At 33.4% G+C, this 18,262-nt stretch overlaps 1 protein-coding gene across 2 annotated transcripts in view; it reads left to right on the forward strand.

Moving 5' to 3' along the window:
* The window catches only part of LOC125054976 (lysosome membrane protein 2), a 67,491-nt gene that overhangs the window by 37,020 nt on the left and 12,209 nt on the right, over positions 1-18,262 (forward strand). For both annotated transcript variants that reach the window (XM_047657117.1, XM_047657118.1), the window contains 3 exons: positions 10,477-10,568; positions 14,210-14,370; positions 17,903-18,044. In XM_047657117.1, coding sequence (XP_047513073.1) covers positions 10,477-10,568; positions 14,210-14,370; positions 17,903-18,044 — 395 coding nt within the window. The remainder of the gene's footprint in view (positions 1-10,476; positions 10,569-14,209; positions 14,371-17,902; positions 18,045-18,262) is intronic.

Consider the following 18,262-nt stretch of genomic DNA (forward strand, 5'->3'; position numbering starts at 1 on the left):
ACTATTGCACAGTAGTTATTGTCTATGCTCACTTCTAATTATGAAAATGTAACAGGTAGCCTTGGTTTGTCGTTCGTATTGAAGTATTCGACCATTAAATATCCATTGACACCGTTTTTATTGGGTAGAAAATTTGAATTTCAGTACGCAAAGGTAATATGATTATTGCATTTCACTGATATATTTTATATTAACAAATTGGGAATATTCAGTGTAAACGATTTTAACGCGTTTTTAAACGATTTTTTTTATTAAATTAGAAAATGTCCCGCTTAATAATTTGTTTGGTCACGGTTTCACTGAGGTGTTCAACGTTATTTGTGCATGAAGTTAGTTTGCTAATGTCGAGTTTTCGTAGTAAGTAGTAGAAGTAGTAATTAATTACAGCCCCATGAATTTTGCCAAATGTTATTCCCTTTTCATGATAGCTATGTAAACATATTACTAAAGGTTCAACACTCACTATGTAGAATCTTGGTTCTCCAGTTTTTATATAGAATCTGTATACTTACAAAGTTTTATTTTTTGTGAAATATTTTTATTTTACTACAGCAAGACTGGGTCATGAGCTTATTTTCTTCCTTGCTTACCTAATTGATAATCTAATATATAAAATTCTCGCATCACAATGTTTGTTCCCATACTCCTCCGAAACAGCTCGACCGATTCCTATGAAATTTTTTATGCATATCCAGTAAGTCTGTGAATTGGCTACTATCTATCTTTCAAACCCCTCAGTGATAAGGGGTATCCACACCAAAAATTTTGTTTTTATTTTTTAGACAATTTTTTTGTTTTTATTTTTTTATGATACAGCATACTAAAATACATACTACCCCTAATTTTCACCTCTATAAGATCAACCCCTATTTTTTAGTATAGTAAATAGTTATTTTTTCAAACTAAACAAATGTTTCCTAGAAATAATATACATAGTAAAACAACGTTTGCCGGGTCAGCTAGTGTACATATAAATACGACCTTATCACGGTACACGGTACACCCGTAGTAAATTTAAGTATTTATTCACGCCTTAAAATATAACAACATGCTCGTGACTTTACCATCACTTACAAAACGTTTTTCTCACTTGCATCAATATTGGTTCAGTGTTAGCGATTCGTTCTATTGAGTTATATGATAGCATAATATATTTTATTACAAGACCACAACTAAAATAGGTTATATGCGGTTGCCCACAATACAATATATCGCCTAAGATCAGCCAAAAGTTAAATGTTAGTAAGATATCCATTAAACAACTGCTAAACACTTCTTTAGTTAACTACTCAAAACTACTTTTGGAAGTCCTCCCCGTTAGTTTATGATCCTGGACTAAGGAGCTACGGGGTGACTCTTCCTTTATCTATAGGACGAGTCTTTATTAAGTTGAATTACATCAAGTATTCCATATATATTTTCGTACACACGATTATTTCTTCAACTTGGGGAGAACTTATGAAATAATACATCAATAATTGTTCCAAAATATGAAATATTTATACTTTTTTTGTCTCGTTACAATATCCATAAGCTATAAGTGATCATAAAGATTGATACAGTCAAGTATTCGCCAACTAATTCAGAGAACACATCAAAGAATATGGCTGGCTGATGGTAATACTCAGAAAAATTCTTCAAAAGTTATTCCAAGGCCCTGAACGTATGCGATAACTCTTATCTGTCTTTGCCTATTCATATTGAGCGTGAATTGTTATTAGCATTTTCACCTACTTAGCGTTTTTGATTTGATCCTGGTGAACATTCGAATTTACTCTAACAATCCAATACAATTGTTTTCCCAATCAGTGAAATGTGAGACCAAGAGAGACAAGTGACAGGATGTGCACTAGTCGAATAGCTTAACAAAAGTTTTTATACACCAGAGGACCCTAGGATATTTTTGACTTGAAAATGCTTAGTTCTACGAACGTGTGTTTAGTAATAAAATTATTAAGAATTTAAATCATAAAGGCATAGAAAAGAGAGACAGAAATATAATAAGATGTTTGTGTGCTGTTGTTGAACACTATCAATATTATTTCTTGTGATCCAGCAAACCGCTGCTTACTCGGTTACACAACATTGTAACTAGTTCTAACTATTGAGGTTGAAATGCGTTAACTGCCAAACACTGAATGTCTACGATTCTAGTCTTAGCCAGTTACTTTGCGTAGAAATATTATTGTCCTAACGACACACCTATTTTCATAAAGAATTTGTAAGTTTTAGATATTTAATCGTCAGAATATAAACGTGACAAACCGTTCTTTGGCCAATTGAAGCGTATAGTATAAATAAGAACGTATTTAAAATAATGCAATTTAGACGGAAATATAGTGTTCAAGTCTATCTTATGTAGCGCACTACTTGCTCACCTTATTTAATTTAATTTTTAACTGAAAAGATTGCCTTGAAGTGATCGCTCGAAAGTTATAAGGCCGCCCGTTGCCCTCATAATTATAATTTGTACTGAATTTTGCGGTCATGTGTTAAATAAATAAAAATTAAATTGTTTATTTCGTAAATAGCCCAATATTTTTGGAATATATATTAAAACGCTAACACAATAGCGATAATAGATAATAATTTGTCATTCAATCATTCAAAAGTCCAAATATCTACGTAAACATCTGTATCATTCAGCGGGCTAGGCTGTAATATATTTAATTTATTTAAGAAATATATAACTAATTATATGAGTTTTTGTATCCGAAATAAATGTTTCACTCGTATAAAGTACAAAGCAAGATCTCTATTAATATGATTCACATTCGTCTTTCTTATATCTTAGTATAAAATAATGCGTTATATCTGAACATCTAGAATTTGTGATTGTAAGAGAGTTGTCACGCTCTGATTAAAGTTGAAGAAATTAAATTAATGTAACAAGTTCATTCGCTTGGTAAAACTCGCGAATGGATACTTATGTCATCATAATATGTCGGGCATTTTACTTTAAAAGGTACTTTTACAGTTCCAAGAAGTATTATGTATTATCTTAAAGTTTATAGATAAATAATTAGCTTTGAGGCTTTTTTATTTGAGTTTAGGAATTATATATTTTGTTATTGTATGTTGTGACATGTAATTTTTGTTATTAATATAGCTCTTGCACTTTAGCCTTCAATTTTTTTCCATGCTAGGGTGGCCTGTAAAAACATCGATTGTAAGCGATTTAGCTACCGCGTTACATCCTTAATGATTTATGTTACCTGTTATTACAGATAGTATATGTACTTTTAATTAATACTTTTAGTTACTTGAAAAAAACATAGTCTGGCTAATTTAGTGTATATCTTAATATTGACTATATTAATTTTACGTTGTTAGGGACTTTATAGTTGCTTATAGAGATTTTTAGTTGAGGGATATTTTTTTGTATAGGCGTAAAATTCAGGGTCAAAGGCGCGTATATGATTCCTGAATGTCAAATCTTTACTGGTTTTGTTATACAGAGGTACGAGTAATACCGCTAGGCCTTGACTGTGAATCTTACCCTAAGAGAACCATTATTAAAACAACACAGACAAAAAAAACAATAAAAATTCAATCATCGTTAATATTAAGTAGTTACCTTGTGACAACAATCAGTTTTTCTTAAATATATTTCCTGTTTATTTTTCCTTCATTTGTTTCTCTAGATGGGTGTAACTCTTGGACGCTATATGTAGAATTAGATGCTATATATCTATACTATAGAATAAGAATTTTTATTTTCGTTTACGGGATTTCAAAACTACAAAAGATTTATTATTGCTGTACTTAGTCTAGAGTATTTTATTGTTCATTATTTACTATTATTACAACTAATCTTTGCTATGCCATTCTACCCCGGGTAACCTTATTATGTCGTCCTCCAACGCCTCACCTGCCTTCCCTCACTTCTCTTTCCATCCCTAGGGTCTAACTCTGTTACCTTCTTTGTCCATTTTTTTTCATCTCTTACCAACCCACCCATTGCCACTTCAGTCTTTGACATGTTATTTTTGCATGTTTATACTATACTACTATACAAATATTTAAATAAAACTTCTTATATAAACTCGGCGTTTCAACATTTATGATTTTTCGGTTAATAAAGTCAGACAGATCTCAGAACATCAAGTATGTAGTATGTGCACAGATACACGTGAACTTGATATCCCATAACTCTGTGTCCAGTTTAATTTAGAAATTTTCAAAAATGTTTATATTATATTATATTATATTATATTATATTATATTATATTATATTATATTATATTATATTATATTATATTATATTATATTATATTATATTATATTATATTATATTATATTATATTATATTATATTATATTATATTATATTATATTATATTATATTATATTATATTATATTATATTATATTATATTATATTATATTATATTATATTATAAAGAATAGATATATATATATTAACATCATAAAAATAGATATTCCTGCATGATCGAAATTAAAGTTTGTATGACCTTATTTACATTCAATGTACCACATTGGGACAGTCGGCGATGCAGAAATTTCAAAGTGAAATTAGTTGGTTGTACGAAAGTGAAATGTTAAGGACACGTCAACGAGAGGTTACATAAAGCAAGAATTATATAAGATATTCTTTTATATACATTTTCACCATCATATTTATGTTTATATGGCCAGAGGATATACTCTATATTATATATAGTGTTTTAACCCTTTCGACCATTTGTATAAGATTAAAAAAAACTGAATACATATACACTGTCACTTTTAAGAGAACGTTCTCTTTGTTACTATACAAAAAAAAACCTTGTTATCTTCATTATACTAATTAAGTCAATATACCATCAGTATCACCTCGACGTCTGTCGTTCCACAACTAAGTGTTTTCTAAGGCAGTTTTTGCCGCGCACCACCACTATGTGGACCCATCTGACTTAGGGTCCTTCAAGAAAAGAGCGTACCAATTCTTGAAAGGCCGGCAACGCACTTGCGAGCCTTTTGACAATGTGAGTAACCATGGGCGGCGGTATCACTTAACATCAGGTGAGCCTCCTGCCCGTTTGCCTAGTATTACATAAAAAAAAAGTTGAAAGCAAAAAATAATTTGGTTACCTTTCGTCAAACTGTATACATACTGAAAATCGTAATAAATTTCGATAACTTCGGCTCAGAACGAATGGTATATTATCAGAATTGGCACGAACATGTATATTAAGTATGTGTCGTTGCAATTAACAATGGATTTCCTGGTCGTGCATAATACGTTTCGAAGAAAACCAAACAGTACGCTGTTAGACTTGTGAAAACCTTGCGGCTGCTATATAGCATTTAAATAATCCATTTAGCTTTCATAATATTGAATTTATCTCTTTAATTAGCGATACATTAAAATGTTGTATTTATATTTATGTGGATCTTCTAAGGCATTCCACGATTTTCTATTGTCTTGCTTTCTCCAGCTATATTTCCTTTGACTTGCACATATGGTGAAGAAGGGAATTGCGAGGAAATTAGTGTAGTAGTAGTAGGACTACTGTGTGTCAAAGCCATACATTTTAGGAGTAAATTCATAGCCTGTCGGCTTGCGAGCTATCTGTCATTGCGTATCAAAAAGGTGAGCCCTCCTGCGGTTTGGCCCCTGTTCTATAAAAAAAGTATTTCGCAGTCACGGGGTAAGTTTCTTAATCTTATCCTGAGACTGCGACGACAGCGGGACAGAAGATGGCAAGAGAAGAAATCTATGATAGCAAGGGTTGTAGGACACTGGTTTTATTTATTCAAAATGTAAGGATGTTCCGATTCCGAAAATAAAATTGACTACCTAAGTTTCCTCAATAATACGACAATCATTTGTAAAATAATAATTGCTAGCTTAGTAATTTACATATTCTGTCTTTTAGAATATTAGTAGTGATTCGATTGTGAAACTTATTACTGCATTATTTGCAATCCATTGAACATTCTTTGTTTCCAAAGTTCCGTGAATCACACAGATATTTTCGCATACATCGTTTTGCTTTACAAGTGATTTGATGGCATGAGGTATTTAAACATTAACACGGCCGGACGTATTATCTGGGACTTCTGGATACAATGTTGATAAACCAACCATGGATTAGCCCTGTGGAATGGATAAAACCGTATGACATTTTAATAGTTTTGTACAATTTGTATGTAATTTTAATATATTTATAAAGATTATTTTACAAATATATTATAATATATATAATATAATTATTAGAAATATTATATTTATTGGTGCAATTTTTGTTCAATAAATTAAGATGTTCTTTGTCCGTAAATAGGCGTCAAACTAATTAAATGTCAAACATTTTTTGTATATATATATATATATATACAACAATATATGTATAATGTATATATACATTATACATATATTGTAAGACCTTTCATAGCAGCTCCTGCGGGGATTCTTTAAAAACATAAAATTACTTATTTTACGTGAATTTAAAGTGCGTTCAATATTAACAATAAAATATGTTACACGTGCATAATATCTTGCAGCTTCATACTAATCGTAGCCAGTAGTGTGAGAAAGTTGCTTTTTGCGTGGCTCATTCACTTGGCATTTCATCGATCTTTAGCAATCGTTATTCGTTACGTAGCCTTAATGATTGTGATATTAAGTAATAGCTATCAGCTTGTATGGGGAAATATGAAAATGTGCAATTCGTTTTAAAAGTGTTTGAATATGCAACTAAAGCGCTTACAATATACGAGGTCTGTAAATGTTTTAGCGGAGAAACGAAATGGAAATCACCATTTTTAAAACCAAAACCTAAAACATTCTAACAAAATAAAGACGTAAGTAGGCTGTTTAACACATTCCGGTAGAAAGTGAGAGTGACCCCGGAGCCTCTGTAACGTGGCTTTGTAGGATCTACTCGAGTTTTAGTGAGTATAGCTCACCCAGTCTCTGAATAGCAAAGATTCTGCCGTGCGATTCTGTAAATCCGTGAGTTCACCTCGCACTAACAACGCTCCCTTCGTCACTCACGTAATTTTTGGTATCTCATGGTATTCTGTTAAGCAATTTCACATTACATCTTGACAAGCGGAGGGAGCTTGTAGTTTATTGTTTATCAGAATGCCAAATCGTAAAATGACTGCTTCACGGCTGATTTGAGCGCGACCGCCGCTGTGAAAATCGCTGTGAGAGTTCGAAAAGTGAGTTACAGAATCGCAAGGCTGGTGTGTGTCAAAAAAATACTGTTTAACACAAATGAGCTTTATTAATATGAATTTATTTTTTTATTACTGGCAATTATTTATTAAGTCATACATCGTTGTCTCCAAGTAGAGGCTAACATTACGCAAAAAGGAAATATATGTGACACGGTCATCCATCTGTGAAGTGGCGTGAAATACGTGTCCGCTTGTGTCACCGTGACCGACTAAAATTGGTTGTTTAAATCAATTCTATTGTGTATGATTACCGAATTAGTTTGTCGAATTAGCTATTCTATATTAAGCGTGTAATAATTAGCATTTCATCTAATGTTGTAACTTAAAATTGTTTTGTCTTGAGATGTAAGGCGAGACTTTTACAGTTACGCGAATAATTTACATTGTTTTGCGCTGTTTTAACTGTTTAAAATGATAGGAAAATAGAGATTATATTTGTGTGTTTCGATGAAAATAGTAATTGTATAATATATTATAAAACTTTATTGCCACATTTGAAGACATTAGGATGTTTTTATAGTCATTTACACTCCGCTGGTTCTGCGCCCCAAAAAGAGTCTTGACCTTCTAAATGAAACTTCCAGCGCTCTCTGTCGTACTGATCAGGAACATAGATGGCTCTAGTACTTGTAATATATTTTTGTGAATTTTCCAATGAATTTTTGAACTTCTTTAGGCGCATGAGGGTAAAATTTATACGGAACGTCACAAAGATGTACAGCGTTTTTGTCGAAGAAAAGGGAGAGAGCGATTGAGACTTGAACATCGATGGTGTTTGTTATTGTTATTTATTTTTATAAGAGCACAGAACCAAGACCTTTTTTGCTACGACCCAGTTGGCTATTGTAGAAAATGTGGACATAAGTTAGCAATTATGATAATAATTAATTTGTTATATTATTTGGTAATTCTTACCATATTTATGGTGTTATTTCCATATACATAACAACAACTAATTTTAGTTCTGGTTTTTAATTAGCCTTATCATTATCATATCATTCATTAATATAGAAAGACTGGCAAAATTAAATTATGGGATTTGGGCAGCTTAATTACTCAATAATTAATTTACAAAGAAGTTTCACTTCTGACATGTGTACTTTGTACGCTCGCACTTTTTATTTTTTTATTAATTCAAATGCTTATTTGTATTATACAAATTGAATAGAACAAAATAATAAAATAGAACCTTTATATCGACATTAGACGTTAGTGAATGAAGAAAACTAAAGCGGGCCATAGACGGACCGCATGTTGCAGTTAAGAACGACTGCAACATGCGGTTTGCTCAGGAACTGTTCGAGCGGTCCGTGTATTGCGAATATGAATTTAGTATGGAAACTGCAGATCGCCGTGCGGCGACCGCATGTTGCAGTCGTTCTTGACTGCAACATGCGGTCCGTCTATGGCGCGCTTTAGTAAAACAAGTTTGTTCAGACATGCAACCCGCTGTGTTTACAGAATCTCTGTTGTATGCCTTGTATTTAACATTTTGTTTTAATTTAGTGCTAGAAAAATACAACTAAACACCCAAACACCCAAATCCTTAAGTACGAGATCCAACAAACATATTTTATTAGCAGGTTTTTGTCTAAGGCTTTAATAGAAACCAGACCAGTAAAGCAGAGTTGGCCTAGGGGCTTCAGCGTGCGATTCTTACTCCTGAGGTCGTACATTCACCCCGGCTGTGCACCAACGGACTTTTATATATGCCCATTTAACACTCGCTCGTAGGGAGAACATCATGAGGAAACCACCATGCCTTAGGCACAAAAGTTAATCACGTTTGTCAGGCATAGAAGGTACTTAATCAAAAAACTGGATTTTTATAAAAAGTAAATAAAAAAAGTATTTATAACTTCTGTTGCATGCGTCAGTCGTTGTTTTTTTTGTTTCGCGACATTCAAAATATTTTCAATAAAACCTCACAAAAACTTGTATTAAGAATTATATATATGTATGTCTTAATTGTTGAAATAACTGACCTTCAGAACACACGATTCAATAAAAAGATATATTGCTTAAATAAAGATAATAATATATTGTATGTACAATTCGTGTGAGGTGACAGAGCTAAGTTTTTTCCTGCGTCTTCGTGGTTTCTCTTTAACACACAAATCATTGTTGAAGTTAATCTTTTCATTTAAGCGATTATAATATTTTGGCCTTCATAGCTTAGATACTTAATTAATCAAACCAGAATTACGAACCCTTATAAGTCTGAAAAATTTATAGCGTTATAGTGATCATCAAAAATCAATTAGCAATAAATAATGAAATTAACAATTTATTAAGGTCGGAATTGACTGCAAAAATGCACGTTTGCCTATTGTAAAATGCTGATTCTAAAACATATTAGTTTGTCACGTTTGAATTGAACGGGCAAGTTAGTTACACAGTAGTTTATATATAGTTTTTATGTTATAATAAACATAATACGTGTAATTATTTTAATGTTACTTTTTATGTTATAATATACAAATTGACGTACATGTTTTTTGTGTGTACGTCAATTTGTCTGTATCGTGTGTATGTCCTGATTTTGTGGTCCAAAAAAAAATACGCTTAGTATTTACATACTTGATATTTTGAGCTGCGGTTGGTATGACCTTTTGGCGCACAATGTGTAACGTTTGACAAGATGTCATATTGTTAAAGCACATTGACCGATGTACTTTGTTTAAAATTAAATAACCTCAAAAACTGGGCAGATTTCAAAAATTCTCTTACCGTTAGAATGCAACATTGTTCCTGAGTACCTAACACAGTTTTTTTTTCTAAATAAAAAAATAAATCTCCAGCTTTACTTAAAGCGTTTTAGCGTTACCCGGGACTTGTGCAAGGCACAAAGTAAAACTGTGATCTTTTGGAGTTGGAAGTTGAAACATATTTTTTATAGGTTCTTACGCACGGACATATTTTAATAGATGTAACCGTTTTTTGGCAATTATAATTAAGAATTATTAATTATTACCCAAGGATTATGATGACATACTTAAGGATTTTTTTATTGTTTCGATCCTAATGTTGTGACATTAGCATTGTGCTACATCGAAAATGCATACAAAAAGTATCGCTATTACAAGTTACTGAGAACGGAAACTTAATATGTTTAATTTGCACCCCATATTGTATACAGTAACTTTCAAAATATACTATTTAATCTATTAGTTAGAATTAGTTTATTTTACGATGACCGTTACTGGCACGGTTTTGCACTTTACTTTGAAAACCGTGTTAGTTGTGTTGATACTTACTTAACTTAATAATAATACATATATTCTTTCCAGGGTTCGTGCTCGCGTCAGCGGTGGTGCTCTTATTAGTCGGTATCATCTGCGCTATATTCTTCGGCACATGGGTTCGGCTGTTTATAGATCATGTAAGTAAATTTAACGTAACTTATAGGTACATTTAATAAAACTACTTGTCAGCATATGATCAATTTTAATTTATACAATGATAATTTTTCGCGGGCGGATTTTTTTGACAGTCGTTTTCGTACGTTACCGATCTCGGTTACGAAAGCAATTAAGAACAGTATCCACGTTCCAAATTTAAAAAAATTTGGAACCTTTTTTGAGTAGATGAGATTTAATAATATTTTGTTCTCTTAATATCGTAAAGAAAATGTGTAATATTTGCATATGGTAATGCTATAAAAATATTTTAATAAAAATAAATCTTTGTCTCTCTAGGTGTATGATCAGTGGACTTTGGACCACGAGATATTTAGTATTAACGCACATATATCAAAATTATTCTTCAGTAAATTTACAAAATTGTTTTTGATTGTCACTGAAATACATAGACTTTTTCTTAAGTGATATAAATAAGACAATATTGTCAGAATTTGAAACAAAATTTTCTCATCTTTATGTCTTACCATCATTCTTTTTTAACTTTAGCTTCTGGTGCCATCTTAGTTTTACAGTAGAAAATACGAACAGATTATCTAAATAGTTATTACTGTATTGTATAAGAGTTACCTAAGTGAAATTCAGTTAAATATGCGTGAGTTCACTAACTCGATTCATCGTCTCAAACTTTCGCGATTTTAAATAATTTATAGGCTCACTTAAAATATAATTAAATATTCTATAACACACTATTATTTCAAAGAGAAAGCATTTAAATAGTTCTTATATGGCATTAAAACAAAAATACTAATGCTACTAATCCTTGTGAATGAAAACTCCTAAATCTAATTAGTTTGTACAATTAGGATTATTTATATGTATTTTAAATAAAACATCTTAAATGGATATAAATGTAATTGACACTATTTACATTGACAACGTTTCGAGTGTTAAGCAATCGTCGTTAGCGAAAGGCAACTAAAAGTCGAGTTCCAAGTTATATAAATTGCATTTTTCGTTTACGAAGTTTTCTTTAAATGTGAAGTACACGTTTATATACTATCTTTAATATAAGACAGAAGGTAGTGCACACGGATTAGTATCAACAAAGCCGCGTGAAAGAGAATAATGTTCTATCTGGGTTAAGGTTAGACGATTATCAACGGTCCCACGAGCTTTCGACATAATATCTCGGATATTTCACGGTGTGTAAAATTGCAAGTTTTTTTTTGAAGGAAAAATGTTTGGCAATATTTTTTTTATAAAAAATATTTTTCAACTCATATTTTTAACTTAATAACATTCTGCTAAATGTTTCACTCTGATATTATCGTATGAGTTTATATATAAGCACATGACGAATATTTTGGTTTGTTTGTAAGCTTTTTGTAGTCTGCACTAAATAAATTCAAAGCCCTCGTTAAACGAAAATTAATCAACAAAGCTTTTTATAAATTTGAGGACTACTTAAATGATCCTAATCCTTGGGATTGAATTGCTCCAGTTCAAACAATTTATATGACAATACATGGCGATTAAAAAGAGTGGCGGTAAGTTTCTTGCCAGTTCTTCTTACCCGCTCTACGCCCTTGACTTGCGAACTGGTAGTAAATGTAAATTTACGATTAATTTAACTTGACGATTCAAAAGTGTACTTGGTTACCCACTTGAATAAAGATATTTTGAGTTTGAGTTTGTAACTTTCAAAAGGGTAGGTATACTACGTACGTACACTTACAAACGTCAAAGTCAAATGTCTCTTGGTAGGGGAGCCCACGATGCTAAATGGGGATTTACTCGAGCGTCGTAGAGACCTATTGGGATGCAAAGCTTAGATAATAAGAAGAAAAAAATGTTATATGATATATACCTTTTCATCGGTGGGGGAAGCGGCTATAGATTGTTAAATATGTAAAAAAAAACTGTTGCATGGACATCCTCGAGCGCGTCAGATATTGATAGCATCAATGCCCTACGTATTTTTAATAATTTACGTATGTTAATCTGATCGTTTGCATGATGCGGGTGGTTGTATTTAAGGGTTGAAAATGAAAAAAAAATAAAAATAATCGAGCGCGTCAGATTTTCTAAGGGAGTGTTAAGTGCACCAAAAAAAAGCTCTCATTCACTAATCTGACGATTTCGATGGGACGCAAACCCGAGGCCATTTTCATAATTTGCAAAAAAAAAATGCAATTTTGAAATACTCAAGCGCGTCAGATTAAAATATATGTGGTTCATCTTTATGTTCTAAACGTACTGTCTCATAATCTGACGATTATCTAGAGGGATTCGCCTGATCTGCCAAAAACAATTTAGAAAAACGGTTCACCTAAAGGATCATCCCTGCAACTTCCCGCTAATTCCATTCCTGGGCGCTTAAAATTGATATTTTGAGCTCGCTGAGTTCAAAGAAATAACATTTCTATGCATTTGAGCTCTCCCAGCTCGAAAGTCTGATAGAAGTTTCATAGAACACTATTTTTGGAAATTTCAAACCGCAATAACTTTTGAATGGATCAAGCAATTTTCACGCGGTTGGCGGCATTCGACGCAGTTTTATCATCCTCATAAGTAATTTAGCAATTTTAATTGATCGAACCACAAATTTCGGAGTAATCCCGAAAAAACACTTTTTCGGGTTTCTTTCGTTCACGATATCTCTCGAACGAATCAACCACTTTTGACCAGCTTGGTGGCGATCGACGTGGTTTTTTAAGCTCAAAGGCGGATTAGTTTTTGAAGTTGATCGATAAAGAAACCACTTTAAAAAAAAAAATTTCTTATTTTTTTAAGATTTTTCAAAATTTCTCAAAATCTATCGGTCCGAATCGGTTCAAATTCACAGGAAATGTAATTTTAAGGGAAATATTTAGAACGCCGCTTAGTAGATTCCGATCAGTTTAAGGAAATGTAGGCATCACGCAGCTGCACGCATTTTAACTTTATCGACGAATTTTTGTTATTTCGGCTTGCGGAAATCGTCAGATTATATATTTTTCATTATTCTTGAATGATTTCCTTCAAAATAAAAAAAAATTTAGCTACGCTCGAGAATGTCGAGATGACGTTTTTTTTTTACAACTTTGTTGCCCTCCCCTTTATTTCCGTCACTCTCAAATTGTCAGATTAGTGGAATATACACTTTTTAGGATGTAATTAACTCACCCTACCTTAATCTGACGCGCTCGGAAATTTCTGATGGTCAATTTTTTTTTACTAATCTGATCCTTTCTCCTTCCTTGGCGGCCTTATATATGGGCCTCATATTTTGTGGAGGTACTTAACCGGGTACAAGGTATCCCCCTATATATTAATCTGCCGCGCTTTAGTAAATCCCGAAATCCCCTCTTGGGCTCCCCTACCATAAAGCTACGTTTACTGCCAGTTCTCGCTAAAGCGTAGATTAGATGAAAAGAACTGGCAATAAGCTCTCCACATTTTATTTTACTTTCTCCGCACGCGCAACGTCCACAAGTGAGCCTTGGCCTCTGAGATAAGAGAATGCCACCTACGATCTTGCGCTGCTGCTTGCCAATCAGTCCTTCCACGGTGTTTTTCGGCCACTTTCGGAACTGCCCTGCGATTCTGTAATTGCGAACCTTGCTCCTTATGACATGTAACGAATTATGAAAAAATAATAATTAGATTTTCTCTGTCCTAGGAGCTGGTTCTTCGCCCCGGGTCGATGACGTTCGACTGGTGGGCACATCCTCCAGTGCGGCCCTTCGTGCGAGTATACGTGTATAATGTTACCAATGCTGACGAGTTTCTTAACAATGGATCGAAACCCATCTTGGACGAGTTGGGACCATATGTTTATTCGTAAGTAAATAATACATTCTAATGTGATCAAGTAAAACAGATACAGACATTCTGAGGCTAAGACCAGGGGTAAGATTTCACCTTTACACTAAATGCTAAGTATGACTTTCGTATGTCAAAGTCCAACACGTTTATCGCATACTTATATGACCCTTATACCTTGATCACACGTACCGAGCAAACCGGCGAGACAGTAAAATGTTTCTCGGCCGAGACAGTGTAGTAAGCGAGTAGCTGTTCACACACATTTTGAAATCATTCAGTTCTATTGAGACTACAATTCGGACAAGATGGATCGTAAAAAGATAATTAGAAAATATACAAAGAGCGCTCGGCCGAGCACTCGGCGCTATGTTTATACGTACCGAGTACTCGACCGAGAGTACTGTCTCGCCGGTTTGCTCGGTACGTGTGATCAAGGCATTACACCCTACATCACTAGAAAAATAAAAGAAAAACTTATTGGTTAATTAGAATATCGGTGCCAGTTTTTAATCATAAAATGGGATTTTGTATAGAACAGGGGACAAACGGGCAATGAGCCCATCTGATGGTAAGTGATACCGCCGCCCATGGACACTTTAAATGATCGCGAATGCGTTGCCGGCCTTTTATAAATTGGTACGCTGTTTTCTTGAAGGACCATATGTCGAATTGGTTTGGAAATACACTTTTAATATAACATTCATATACATATATACAGGCCAGGTATAATTTTATTACGTATAAATTATACATGCGAATATCGTATGTAAATTGAGTCTTTGATATAATATTGCTATGTAGGTCATATTTTATATAACCTGTCACATAAAACTAGCTTGATTGATCGATTTATGTTAATCTAAATCGTTATTATTGTTCATCTTTGATCTTATATTAAAATATATTTTTAATGTACGTGTGTAGATATGTCTGAACTCCTCTTAAGCGGCTGGACCGCTTTGAATGAATTGTTTTGTATGTGTTTGGGTGGCACCCTGGATGGTTTAGGTGTACACATCAGCCCGGTAGTTGGCGCTGCATTCGGTACTTTCATACTTTATCGCTTGAAATATGATGCAGAACAACGTCTGTCGGGTCCTAATCTATATTTGATCTTTATATATAATTTAAGGACACTGATACTAATTAATATGTTATTTATCATGAAAAAGAGTTGATTTTTATGTATCTGCCCTAAATGTATTAGACGCCATACAACGTTATTCATTCGTTTGAGAGGTTTTTAACAGTCCGTACTAATAATTTTGGATTAGTAATGGAATAATGACTATATAAGAACAGTGCAACGTCTCAATGAAATATAATAACTGATTAGTTAATGAGTAGTTTTTGAGTTAGGTACAGCAGTGTTGGCCTATTGGCTTCAGCGTGCGGTTCCATGGCTGAGGTCGTAGGTTCGATCCTCGGCTGTGCACCAATGGACTTACTGTCTATGTGCGAGTTTAACATTCGGTCGAACCGTGAAAGAAAACATCGTGAGGAAACCTGTTTGCCTTAGATCCAAAAATTTACGGCGTGTCTCAGGCACAGGAGGCTGATCACCTACTTGCCAATTAGATTGACAAATGATCAGAAACAGATATAGAAATCTGAGGCCCTGATTTATTATTTAGTTTGCTTTATTTTGAGATAGACGCTTGAAACTTATAAGAAGATTTACGAAGAACACTGAATTATAAAAAACATTATGCTGTTGCAATTCGCATAAGAAAATGATTGACGTAAGAATTTCTAAGAATCTTGAGTATCTTCTCGAAGAAATCTATTCGCATTGCTATGTTAATTGATTTTCCGTCTCGCTCACAACAATATTTTTTACTAGTTAAGGTTAAAGATCAATGTATGTACATTACAACTGGTAATATTTTGTTTTCTAAACTTATACCGATAATCTTAAATATTTGTGAATTAGTTTTGTTTGCCTTGCCCACTGTTTGATGTATAATTATATTAATTACATCACAGAAACAGTTTAACTCCTAGCTAGTAGGTGTATATAGGCTTGCCGAGAGAATCAATAAGCAGAGCGTTTAAAGGCACTTTGCCGCGCACCACCTCTATGAGGAACCAGTTGGCCACTAAAGTTTTTTCGAACCAATTCGACTTGGGGTCCTTCAAGAAAAGAGTTTACCAATTCTTAAAAGGCCTATGCCTGATGAGCCTTCTGACAGTGTAAGTGTTCAGGTGCGGTGGTACCACTTAACTTCAGATGGGCCTCCCTTTAAACTCAAACTCAAAATATCTTTATTAATGTAAGTAAACAAGTACAATTATGAACGGTAGCTGAAAAGATGTTAAATTGATTTTAAATTTACATTTAATAAATACCACTACGCAAGTCAAGGGCGTAGAGCGGGCAAGTATACTGGCAAGAAACTCTACGCCACTCTTTTTAATCGCTAAGTTTTGAGTCTAAGTTTGAGAGAGAGTGAGTGGTTTGAACAGGAGCAAATCAATCCCGAGGATTAGGATCATTTAAATATTTGTCCAATTTATAAAAAGATTTTGTCCCCTGTTCTATAAAAAAAGATAATGCTCGTTAAGAGCGTGTTGTCTAACGTATCTATAAAGCGTATCTTTATTTTACTCATTCTCTTTTCCTTTCTTATTTTTTTCTGTTGTTTAACTCCAAACCTGTTTCCCTTTCTCCTTACCGAATCCTTGTCGTGTCTTTTCTGTAGGCCGCATGTCAGTATACAATTCTTCGACAATTATTATTATATAATTTCTTTGTAAATATAAAAATAACTTGGAACTGAAACGTGTAAGTGAAATATAGTCTTGGCATTGTCCAACTACCTTGATCTCTACCCAATAATAAGTCTTGACTTATGACCTACGCTAATGACAGAACAATCTCGCTATAGCGTGCAAATAATTATTGTAGTTTTCTGCATTTTAATGTGATTTAAATGTAAGGTGATTGTGGACGACCTCTACATGTAGATGATAATAATGAACACTAAGCGATTCTAAAATTAGTCGATATCATGGCGGATTTAAATAAAGTTTTGGAAGAACATGGATAATATACTATAATCAGGATAACCCATATAGTCAATTATCCCTATTATTGAATGGGTTTCTGTGTCGCGCGACATCAGCGTAGATCAAACAAACAAGTGTCGGGATAGGAAACTGTATATTTTCAGGTTTTTGACATACTGACATATGATAATGATATTATAATTAAATTGTTTTCTAAGGCAGTTTTTGCCGCGCACCACCACTATGTGGAACCAGCTGCCCACTGAAATATTTTCGAACCAATTCGACTTAGGGTCCTTCAAGAAAAGAGCGTACCAATTCTTAAAAGGCCGGCAACGCACTTGCGAGCCTTCGCTTTTGCGGTGGTATCAAGCAGGTGGCAAAAGCATGCTGATTCGATTGATTGTACAGTTCTTTGTGATTCCATCTTATGTAGCATGGCAAATAAAGAATATATTACTATTACAGGTACAGAGAGATAGGTGCTAGAACAATCTTTTGATGTCATAAAATAATAATTAAAAATTACTTTTCACAGCGAAGAATGGGAGAAAATGAATATTACCGACAATGACAATGGAACATTGACATTCTACTACCACCGGACGTATACCTTCATGCCTGAGCTGAGTGCTGGACCCGACGACGACTCGGTAGTAGTTCCAAATATACCTATGTTGGTAAGTGATTTTAGTATATGAGCTATTCATAGTTTTTTTTATAATTATTATTATTACTCCCCTGCCATTGTGTCCAGGGACGTTTTCTATCTCGTAAATTTTACAAAAAAAAAACAAGATACATTATATTAATTACACGAATGCTAGGTACACTTCATAGTTTTTTTTAATGTTTGTTTTGTTTAATAATTGTTTTGATTAATATTTGTATGATCTCT

Source organism: Pieris napi, chromosome 13 (genome assembly GCF_905475465.1).
Source record: "Pieris napi chromosome 13, ilPieNapi1.2, whole genome shotgun sequence".
Taxonomy (NCBI): domain Eukaryota; kingdom Metazoa; phylum Arthropoda; class Insecta; order Lepidoptera; family Pieridae; genus Pieris; species Pieris napi.